We start from the raw sequence: 11,606 nt of genomic DNA, 5'->3' as shown, positions 1-11,606 counted from the left end.
TGGGGCGGCCATAACGTGGAGGCTTGGGAGGGCGAGGGGTGGGCGGGGCATCTGGGGAAATTTCAGGGGGGGCGCCAGCCCCCCAGCCCCCGCGAAGATTACGCCGGTGCCTGGGACTTTTTCCTCTGGCATGAAGATCCTCTAGTCTACCCCCAGGGCCAGCTCGCTCACTAGGTGAACTAGGCATTTGCCTAGAGCATGCCAGCCCTTAGGGGCGCCAAACTGCACCCACCCACCCCGCCAAAAGCCCTGCATGCATCTAGTCCCTGACCAGGGGACCTCCGCCTCTGCTGCCGCCTCTTTCACCCCAAGTCCGGCGCCGGGGGGGGGAGACACAAGGCAGCCTCACCTGGGGGTGTGTGTGCTAGTTTCGCATAGGGTGCCGAAAAACCTCAGGCTGGCCCTGTCTATCCCCATAAACTAGAAGCTCTGCAGAAGAGAGTGAAATAATCCTCCCATGGCGACACCACAGAATCCAAATTCCAGGGTGGTGGTGGGCAAGTGGGGTCAGCCCACTGGGAATTAATTGAGCCCCGCTGACTTCCGTGGGGGTGCCTCTTGCGTACATGCACCTCTCATTTTAAAGAGCAATTTCTCTTCAGTGCCACAGTCCTAGAAGCCCAGGGCTGTCCGCTCCCCTCCCTTCTTCCTGGGCGTCTCGACACAGCGTCAGGTCTCTTTCCTGCTGTGTGGGGAGGTGTCTAGTTTTGTCTAGTCCACTCTGATCATAGAATCATAGAATTAACACTCTATGCAGAAGGTTGGAAGGGACCTTGCAGGTCATCTAGTCCAACCCCCCTGCACTCCACAGGAGCATAGCCGAAAGATAGCCCTACAGTATATCCAAAAGATGGTCCTCCAGCCTCCGCTTGAAAACGTCCAGTGAAGGAGCATCCACCACCTCCTGAGGCAGACTGTTCCACCGCTCAACCACTCTGACAGTCAGGACGTTTCTCCTGATGTTTAGCCGGTAACGACTCCCTTGTAATTCCCACCCGTTAGATCTAGTCTTGCAATCCGGAGCAAGAGAGAACAGATCCGCTCCATCTTCTACATGACAGCCCTTCAGATACTTGAAGACTGCAATCGTGTCCCCTCTAAGCCTTCTCTTTCCCCGGCTAAACAGACCCGACTCTTTCAGCCTTTCCTCATAAGACTTGGATTCCAGCCCTCTCACCATCCTGGTTGCCCTCTTCTGGACATGCTCGAGCTTGTCAACATCCTTCCTAAAATGTGGTGCCCAAAACTGGACACAGTACTCCAGGTGGGGCCTGACCATAGCAGAATAGAGCAGAACGACCACCTCCCGTGATCTGGACAGAATGCTTCTGTTTATGCATCCTAAGACTGCATCCTGGGGGGGGGGTGTTTCTCTTTTCTCACCAATGGCTGAGAGGTATCCCCATTCTCTCTATAACCACGTCGCTAGGGGGTGTTTTTGGTTAAAAGGGGATTGGAAGGGTATCGGCCGGGGGGGGGGGTTGAGAACCCAAGAGGCCAGCTTCACTGGACAGGGATGTGTGGATGGATGGCCTCTGGGTCTTCCTTCTGGCTCTGACTTCCTGGTTCTCTCTCTGCAAGAAACCAGGAAGAGAAGGGCTACGGAGCAGCATCAAGTGAGTTGCGTCCCTTCCTCTCTGCGGTGTTCCTTCAGCGTACAAAATGGGGGTGCGGAGGGGGGGACCATTGAAGGATCAGCCGAACGACCCACAGCCCCCCCCCACTGAAGTGGTCTGGGGGGGACGAAGGGAGCGCCTTAGCCCAACTACAGCCAGGTGGCTTCACAGTTACAGAGAGACTCACCTGATCCAAGGAGATCCTCCGGAGAGCCGGTCTGAAGGCCAAATTACATGAGAGACGGGAATAAAAGCATTTGAGAGTTCTCTCTCCTGCCTCTCCGCAAAATGCCAAGTGACATCCAGGAAGAAGATCTCAGAGGTCCAAGCGAGAGGAAGTATCAGTTTGGGCAGGCAGGGAGGCCAGGGGTCGGGAACACGTGGAAAGAAGGGCTGGGGGGTGTTGTGGAAACCAAGGGACTGGAATCCAGGGGGAGATGCCTGAAGGAAGGTGAGGACATTGGGCTTGGAAGCAGGGCCTGAAGAGAGAGAGAGATGGCAAGGCATGGATTTGAGGCAGTGGGAGCTCTGGCCGCAGCTCCTGAGTACATCAGTTATTCCGCAGGAATCTCCATCCCGTTTTCTGTTCATGTGAAGCTGCCTTGGACTGAACCAAACAACAAATATATACACTGCAAAAACCTTATTTATTCGTTAAAGTGTTCTACCTGTTCCACCAAAATAAGAAAAAAAATGCATGTGCCCAAATTTAACATCAAGGATCAATACATTTAATTAGACATATAAAGTAGAACAAATTTTCCAAGAACAGGTAGAAGTTGAGCAAAATTTTCCAAAAACTGGTAGACATTCACTGGTGAAGTTGAATACAAGTAGAAATTCACAGGTGGAGTTTTGCCACACAACTTATGTGAATTCAAGAAAGTCCTTAATCTGTAAGGATGTCGTGTTTTGCCAGCTGACTCAACGGACTCCCGGTTCTAAATCCGTTTCAGTCATTATTTTCAAGAATCGTGCTGGATATAGATATCCATAAAGCATATTTAAATGCAGCCATCTCCAGTGATTCCCAGTGCAGAATCTACCATTTCCTGGAACCCCCCGTCAAATTTCTGAAGTATTTCACCATTTACATTAGAGGGAAAGGCCATCGGTCCATCAAGGTCAACACTGCCTACTCGGACTGGCAACGGCTCTCCAGGGTCTCCGGCAGAGGTCTTCCACATCATCTGTCATCTGACCAATTCAATTTTATTATTACGGTCATGGACCAGCAAACAGTACAATAAGAGACAAGTAAATAACAAGTAAAAGAACAGTAACATTATAGAGTGAAATAACATCTAAAATTATACACCAGAATCTAAAAACTTAAAATTCTGACATCCTAAACGTTAATATTAAAAACAAAGTTAAAAATAAACCTAGGCCTATCTGTACTTCTTGATCTCTTTCCTAGTTCGATCGACCACCCATCCAATCAGCTTTTGATTAGAACCCGCCAGCATAATTGACACAAATATCCTTCCATTGCGACCTGGGTAGGAGTTAACAGTAGGCTTAACCAGAACTTCCCTAATATTATGATATAAAAACTACAATCAAAAATGACATCTTCCAGCGTTTCTTGGGGGAAGGGAACTTCTGTTCAGGGTCTTTGAAAAGTACTGGGTTCGCCGCATGGAGGACTCGGACGACGACATACTGTAGCACACGTTTATTGTACTTAACACAGACAAAGACTAACTCTAACGGCCAACAGGGCCAACTATATACATATCCACCAGCACACACCCCACTCCCATTGGAGAGTTTGAATGTCCCGCCAAGGTGGCTATTGGATGCGGCTGGGGAATCCAGGATCCGAAGTTTCCATTGTTCTCGGATCCAAGCTCTTGCTTGTCCGCGGACCCCAGGTGGCACTCCACGTACATAACAGTCTTCCTGATGGCCCTCTTGGGGAAGGGATTTCTGCACTGGGGGTTAGTGCCCCGGTTGGTTTCCTGTCTTCCCCTAAAGTCCGTGGCTTGACTCGCTTGTTTGCGTCACCAATTGGAGGCCTTTGCACTGTAGGTCCCTCGGCATGGCACCCTGCTGTCTGCTTGTGGCTTGATCTGAATGGAGGGGCTTAGTTGAGATGGCCCCCCCACCTTAGTGAAACATAAGAACATAAGAAACGCCAATGTTGGATCAAGCCAAAGGCCCATCCAGTCCAACACTCTGTGTCACACAGTGGCCAGAAATACCAGTGCCATCAGGAGGTCCAGCAGTGGGGCCAGGACATTAGAAGCCCTCCCACTGTTTACCCCCCCCAAGCACCAAGAAGACAGAGCATCCCTTGCCCCAGAGCCCCTAGCTATACCTTGTGGCTAGCCTAGATGGCCTTTGTCTCTCTCCCCACCCACTCTCTGGTTTTGGTGGATGTTGACTGTTCCATGGCGGCTTCACTTAAGACTCTTGTTTTGTTTCTTTTTTAGTTCTGGTGCCTGAAGCGTAAGAAGAGAGCAGAGAGGATCTACTGAAGAGATCCTGGGGATCCGCTATCCCACGCCAAGAGCTTCTGCCACAATTCAGCTCTTGTTTGTTGTGCCACCGAATCTTCTCTCTGGCAGCCACTTCTGGTGTCCATCTCTTTTGATTGGATTTTGGGGGATTCTTTCTTGATAGATTCAGGTTGAAATTGGTTTTGCTCTGATATATGAGCTGTTAGTATTATTCTGTAATGTTTTTATTTTTTAAAAAAAATAGCAGCATAAAAGGGAGACAGAAGGAAAAGGGGGGTTATATAGGGGTTATTAAACAATTTTTATTTTTTTAAAAAACTGCTATCCCATGGTTTAAATATCATCAATTATATCATTTATTGACCACTAAACCAATAAAAGCAGCATTGTCATGTCCCTTGTCTGTATTTGAACAAATTCTTAAAGCACAATCTGGTTTATTAACAGGTCTTATGCCTCGTATATATCATTTATTACGTTCAATTCCAACACTTTCTCCAGTTTCAGCCCGTATGCAAAATGGATGGATTCAAGATTGTCAATCTAGATTGAATCCAGATGATTGACCTAGTGTTTGGAGGACTCCTAGTAATCTGTCTCCCATTTTCTCTATTAGTTATCAAAATTTTAAATTGGCTCAAAGATGGAACTTATTTCTGCACCGTCTTCAGAAAATATATAAAAGTGGTTCTGATAAATTTTGGAAGTTATGTGGACGATCTTTTGACTTTTTGCATAATTGGTGAGCTTACGCTAAAATGTATGATTTTGGGGATTTAAATATTTTCCAAATAGAACAGATTACAGGTGTTTGCCTAGATAATGCACCAGAAAGGGTTCATTTAGAATATTGGCCTGTCCTACAATTAAATAAAATAGACTCTGGAACCTGGCCATGTTGTTAACAGCTGCTAAACTTTTACTTGCAGCAAAGTGGAAAGATTCTTCAACACCCTCGATTGAACAATTGGCCTTTAAATTATGGGACCTTTTATAATGGGGAAAAATACTAATGCATCAACTTCCATTGAGTTCTGTAGACAACAAATATTTATTACACTCTGTGGTCTCCTATTGTTGAGTATTTGTGTACAACAAAACTATTCCCCTCTAATCCTTATTATCGTAAAGTGTGTTATTTGTAATTGTATTCAAAATGTTTTATATTCTTGGACGATAATAAGTTTTGTTTATGTATTTTAATAAAAATATTTTTTAAAATAAGAAATGAAACAATTTATATTTATCAAAGGTTATTATAGGGAATATTAAAGAGAGAAATAAAGAAATAAAGATTGTGCCTAAGACACAATCTCAAACTGTTCCGGTGAGAAGGAAAGGTAGGTGACGGGTAATGAAGCCGAGCTGGCTGAACAAGGAACTCTCTGAAGAGCTGAGACTAAAAAGGGAAATGTACAGGAAATGGAAGGAGGAACAAATTACTGAGGGTGAGTACAAGAAGCAGGCTCAAATCTGTAGGGATGGTGTCAGAAAGGCTAAAGCACAGATGGAGTTGAGGCTTGTGAGGGATGCTAAAAATAACAAGAAAGATTTCTATGCCTATGTTTGGAGCAAAAAGAAAAACAGGGATGGGGTAAGCTCATTGCTAGGGGAAGACGGTCAAGCCTTAACAAGGGATGAAAACAAAGCAGAATTACTTAACTCTCACTTTGCATCAGTCTTTAACCGTAAGGCAAGCTGTATACAAACTGAAGAATACGGGACATGAAGGAAGGAGGAACTATATGTTGTCGAAGGCTTTCATGGCCGGAGTTCATTGGCTGCTGTAGATTTTCTGGGTTATCTGGCCGTGGTCTTGGCATTGTAGGTCCTGACGTTTCACCAGTAGCTGTGACTGGCATCCTCAGAATGAAATCAGAATGAAATCAGAAGAGCGATTAAACCAAAGGTAAAACAAACAACTGAGGAAAAACAGTCTCCCACAGGAAAAGTGTTTTTACCATATATCAAAGGAATCACTGATCAGATGGGAAAACTTATGAAAAAACACAACCTACAAACAAGTATTCAGACCCACCAGAAAAATACAACAGATGCTACGATCGACAAAAGACCGAAGAGACCACCTCACGTCTGCAGGAGTATACCGCATTCCATGCAGGTGTGGACAAGTACACAGCGTAGCATTCAGACAAGAATAAAAGAACATGAAAGACACTGCAGATTTGGCAACCTGAAAAATCAGCAGTGGCTGAACATAGCCTAACTCACAGGACACAGTATTTTGTTCCAAGACACTTAAAGGCCGGACAACACTTCCAATTACTATGTCAGATGATGCAGGGAAGCCATAGAAATTCATTAACATAAACACCATTTCAACAGGAAAGAAGAGAGTTTAAAAATACAAAACAATAGCACTACAGATAAGATTAGAATTTCAACAGCCAATCCACATACAAAAGAACCTCCTCAGGAAACAATCCATAGACAAAAGAACCTCAGGAAAGCTCCTCCATTAGCATGTTCAAAGCCTGGGGAGCTCCTACAAGATAACGACTCAGCCCTACCCCACCTTCCTGAGTAGATATAAACTACCTGCCTACCAGTGTTCCCTCTAAGCTGAGAGCCAGTTTGGTGTCGTGGTTAAGTGCACGGACTCTAATCTGGGAGAACCGGGTTTGATTTCCCACTCCTCCACTTGCACCTGCTGATGTGACCTTGGGTCAGTCACAAGCTCTGGCACAGCTGTCCTTGAAAAAGAGCAGTTTGTTTCAGAGTTCTCTCAGCCCCACCCACCTCATAGGGTGTCTGTTGTGGGGAGGGGAAGGGAAAGGAGTTTGTAAGCCGCTCTGAGACTCCAAGTGAAGGGCGGGGTATAAATCCAATCTCTTCTCTTCTTCTTCTTCTAAGCTGAGTTAGTGTGAGCTAGCTCACAGTTTTTAGCCTCCAGCTCACACATTTTTGTCTTAGCTCAGGAAGGAGGGCTCCAGAGCAAACTAATTGATGCAGTAGCCAAATTGCTCCCTCACAACTTTAATGCCAGTAGCTCACAAAGTAGAATTTTTCCTCACCCCACAGCTTAGAGGGAGCATTGCTGCCTACCATTTTTCTTCTCACCTTGACAGAGAGCACTCCATCTTTCTGTGTTCTACCTCTGAGGATGCCAGTCACAGCTACTGGCAAAATGTCAGGACCTGGTAGCAGGTGCTGCTGAAGCCATGTTGTTGTAATCTACATAGCCAGCTGTTTCTTCCATGGCCAGTCAGAAGCCCTGCTGGGCAAGAGGTGCACCCATGTTCTAAAAGCACGTGATGGATGCTGAGAAAGGTGTTGGTGGGGGCCACGGTGCCCGTGGGCACCATGTTGGGGACCCCAATGTGCCCTTCCTTTGTGTCAGTCATAAGTTCTTTCAGAGCTGTTCTCTCAAGGGCAGTTCTCGAGAGAGCTCTCTCAGCCCCACCTACCTGACAAGGTGTCTGTGGTGTGGTGGGGTGGGGAGGGGAAAGGGATTGTAAGCCGCTCTCAGACTTCTTTGGGTAGTGAAGGGCAGGTTATAAATCCAATATCTTCTCTTCTTCTCACACTTGGGCTCATCTCCTTCTGGCCAGTGTTGGCCCGTCTAGACGTCTACCAGGCAGGCCTCTGCCGTTCCTTGGAGAAAGCCTCTCCCCTTTCATCTTCTCTTCTGCAAACGGCAAAGGAGACCAGCACAGATTAGAGTTGCCAACCTCCAGGTGGGTGAATACTCATCACCCCCACCTGCCGGCTTGTTCTCAGAATTGTTGCTTAGGCTGGCAGAGCCGGTTAACTTGCGGCAGCTGAGAACTGTCATCTGAAATGGCTGGCAGCTCACCCTTTAGAGATCTCTCCTGGTAACATGATCAAAGCAATGGTATTCCCAGTAGTCATGTATGGCTGCGAGAGTTGGACTATAAGGAAGGCCGAGCGCCGAAGAATAGATTCTTTTGAACTATGGTGCTGGAGGAGACTCTTGAGAGTCCCTTGGACTGCAAGGAGATCAAATCAGTCAATCCTAAAAGAAATCAACCCTGACTGTTCCCTGGAAGGCCAGATAATGAAACTGAAGCTCAAAGACTTTGGCCACCCAATGAGAAGGGAGCACTCACTGGAGAAGACCCTGATGCTGGGAAAGATTGAAGGTCAAAGAAGGCGGGGATGGCAAAGGATGAGATGGTTAGACAGTGTCATAGGCCTGGCGGGATCTGGTCCACGGGGTTGCGAAGAGTCGGACTCGACTGTGCGACTGAACAACAACAACCTGGTAACAGCTTTCTATTGGCTCAGTGGCTTTTCTTTCTGCATGGAGAACTTCAGCTCCACCAGAAGAAAAAAATTGCCCAGCAAGCCAGAACATCCTGGCTACAGGTCTGACTCTACTCCCGTTTTATCCTCCACATCCTCTATACAATTTGAATTATTAAGTGTGGACCAAGAAGCCCCCAAGGCTTTGGCCTCAGCCTCAAATCCTTATCCCGGGTTTCACCACCTGCCCCATACGGGGGGGGGGGGGGCGCAGCAGTAGCCCGAGTGAAGCAGGTTGGACTAGAAAGAACCCCAGAAATGAAGCTAAGATGCTGGGGGGTGGGGGGAGGACTCCTAGGAAATAAATGCTTTAAAGAAGAGACCCCGGAGAGCAGGTCTTGGGGTGACCTCTCCCCTGATGCAGAACTCCAGCAAGGCAGGCTGCCCACCCAGGGCACTCCGCAGGTATTTCTGCTCCTAGCCCCGTGGGGGGTGGGATCCTGCTGCCCTCCGGTGCCCCCGCCCACTACTCACCACAGGGTTGCCAGGTCTGGGATGGAAATTATCTGGAGACTTTGAGCGGTGGCTCAAGTGGTTAAGACGCTGAACTGCAGGCTGTGGAAGGTCAGTAGTTTAGCAGTTCGAGACCCGGGTGTCACAAGACGGAGTGAGCTCCCGTCTCTATTCCCAGCTCCTGCCAACCTAGCAGTTCGAAAGCAAGACACTGCAAGTAGATAAATAGGGACCACTTCGGTGGGAAGGTAACAGCGTTCTGTGGGCCTTGGCGTTTAGTCATGCCGGCCACGACCACGGAAATGTCTTCAGACAGCGCTGGCTCTTCGGCTTGGAAACGGAGATGAGCACCGCAACCCTAGAGTCCCACTGGCTTTCCAGCAAGGGAACCTTTACCTTACCGGGAGAGGGCGGGGTTTGGGGAGGGGCCTCAGCATGGCCCAATGCCATCGAGTCCGCCCTCCAAACCAGCCATTTCCTGGGGGGGGGGCTGATCTCTGTCAGCTGGAGATCAGCCGTAAAAGCGGGAGATCTCCAGGCCCCACCTGGAGGCTGGCAACCCTAGCTCACCATGCAACCAGGGCCCGGACGGAGTTTTGCAAAGGCTTTTCTTTCCTCCCCGCCAGCAATAGCCTTCGCATCGCCTCCTCCGGCAGCCCTCCCCATATCTATATTCCCCCCCCCAGCAGAGTCAAGGGGGAGTGGGGGGGGGCGGGGAAACCCCAGGCCAAGTCCGGGGCCAACTTTCTCTTTCCCCTTCCGAGCCTAACTCCGGTGACGCGTGACACTTTCGGGGCTCTTCTTTCCGATTGGAGGAGAATCCCCCCCTCCTCGGCCAATCCCGGCTCTCGCCCCGCGACCCTCCCCACGTGGCTGGGCCGAAAGCGCGTGGCGAGGCCGGGCGGGCGCAGAAGCCGGCTTCTCCCTGCAGAGATGCATGATGTGGGTTTGCCGCCGAGGGGGCTCCTGCTCCTGGGGGGCGTTGCTCTCCTGCTGGCTGCGGTGGGCTGCTCCGGTGAGTCCCTCCCTCTTGGGAGCCAACGCTCTCACGTGTTTGGGGGTGGGGGTCTTCCCCCGGGAAAGTGCAGAATTTGCCCTGGGGGAAGTGAGCAAAGGAGCTGGTGGCTCAAGTGGTAAAGACGCTGAACTGCAGGCTGTGGAAGGTCAGCAGTTCGAGACCCGAGTGTGCCGCATGACGGCTTGAGATCCTGTCTCTAGTTCCAGCTCCTGCCAACCTAACAGTTCGAAAACAAGAAATTGCAAGTAGATAGATAAATAGGTACCACTTCGGTGGGAAGGGAACAGCGTTCCTTGCGCCTTGCTGTTTAGTCATGCCGGCCGCATGACCACGGAAACGTCTTCGGACAGTGCTGGCTCTTCGGCTTGGAAACGGAGATGAACACGAAACCCTAGAGTCGGATTCGACCGGCTTTCGAGCAAGGTAACCTTTACCTTTAGAGAGCAAAGGGTGTCGCTGTGAAATGCGTTTCCTTGGCTCAAAAAACGGGCTGGGTGGGGACATTTCTTCCTTTTCCTTCTCCCATGCCTTCAGCTGGCGTGTCTGTAAGCGCTCCGGGGCAGGGGTCTGGGGAAAGTCCGGCATGGCAGTCGCAGGAGGGGATTTATAGGAAACGAGGGGCGCGCCCCTGAATGGTGTGTGTGCCTCCCACACACACCTCGAAATGCGTCGCCTGAGCTCTGGGTGGATTCCGGGGCAGGAGGTCTCTCTGCTGGGGGGGTTGGTTTGCTGGTGTTGCTCTTTCCCCCACTTGCAGTTACTCTCAGTACTATATGCTAACAGCTACATCTTTCTAACTGTCTTGGCTTCTAGAAGAGAGCTTCCTCTTTGGTTCACACAAACGGCCATAAACCTTGTGAATACATTAATGCTAGATCAAAGCATTTCACTTCATTAGGATAAACAACTCCCACAAACTTTCCCGCCTTGAATACATTATGTAACGTAACATCCTGTTTCCTAACAAAACACTTAACTCTGTAATGACTGAAGTGTAAGCAACTTGAAACTCCAACAGGGTTTTAATGAACGCTTATCGAAATGCGGGAGAGAAAGTGGGCAGCAACTGCCTCCTCCCTGCCTGGGAACGCCAGGACTCTCGGAGCCAGCCTGGGGAAGCGGTTGGGAGCTCGCTGCAGCCCGTCCCAGGGATGATGGCTCCCTTTAGCCAAGGCCTGCCTGACCTGTGGAACTCCCTGCCACGAGAAGCGGTCATGGTGGCCGCTGGCTTCGGTGGGTCGAAAAGAGGGTCGGGCGCGTTGAAGGGGGCAGGCAAGCCTCTAATGATGGCTGATAGCCGGGCTCCCCAAGGGGTTCTCAAAGGCCTCGGGCTGAGACATAACGGGGAGTAGCCAGCTGTGGGGTGAAGGAGTCTGTTGCTAGGGGGACTTCCCTGAGCAGATCCTGTTGGGAAGGGGATTCTGGGTCAGGTGGCCTAATGGTCAGATCCAGGTGGGGGGGGGGGCTTTCCTTTTTGTGCAAGGTTGGGGGGGAGGCCCTTGGTTTGGGCTTCCAGAAAGGCCTTCTGGGTCAGAACCTGCCGGGAGGCAGTGTTCCCTCTAAGCTGAGTTGGTGTGAGCTAGCTCACAGTTTTTTAGCCCCCAGCTCACACATTTTTGTCTCCGCTCAGGAAGAGCAAACTAAATTCATGCAGTGGCCAAATCGCTCGCTCACAACTTTAATGCCAGTAACTCACAAGATAGAAGTTTTGCTCACAGGACTCCACAGCTTAGCGGGAGCCTTGCCGGGAGGTGCCAGTTCTCTTTC

At 49.5% G+C, this 11,606-nt stretch overlaps 2 protein-coding genes across 3 annotated transcripts in view; both read left to right on the top strand.

The window, feature by feature from the left end:
* Window positions 1-4,185, top strand: part of LOC107124613 (class I histocompatibility antigen, F10 alpha chain-like) — a 46,176-nt gene extending 41,991 nt beyond the window's left edge. For both annotated transcript variants that reach the window (XM_015428105.1, XM_015428103.1), the window contains one exon: window positions 4,055-4,185. In XM_015428105.1, the coding sequence (XP_015283591.1) occupies window positions 4,055-4,074 (20 nt within the window). In that variant the 3' untranslated portion in view covers window positions 4,075-4,185. The remainder of the gene's footprint in view (window positions 1-4,054) is intronic.
* A 5,569-nt stretch (window positions 4,186-9,754) lies between these two features.
* LOC107124611 (H-2 class I histocompatibility antigen, Q10 alpha chain-like) overlaps window positions 9,755-11,606 on the top strand; it is a 15,873-nt gene continuing 14,021 nt past the window's right edge. The window contains exon 1 of the mRNA XM_015428101.1: window positions 9,755-9,836. Within this exon, the coding sequence (XP_015283587.1) occupies window positions 9,755-9,836 (82 nt within the window). The remainder of the gene's footprint in view (window positions 9,837-11,606) is intronic.

Source organism: Gekko japonicus, unplaced genomic scaffold (assembly GCF_001447785.1).
Source record: "Gekko japonicus isolate JY-2015 unplaced genomic scaffold, Gekko_japonicus_V1.1 scaffold1261, whole genome shotgun sequence".
Taxonomy (NCBI): domain Eukaryota; kingdom Metazoa; phylum Chordata; class Lepidosauria; order Squamata; family Gekkonidae; genus Gekko; species Gekko japonicus.
The sequence above is the reverse complement of the archived record's forward strand: the minus strand, read 5'-3'. Positions and strand labels throughout refer to the sequence as shown.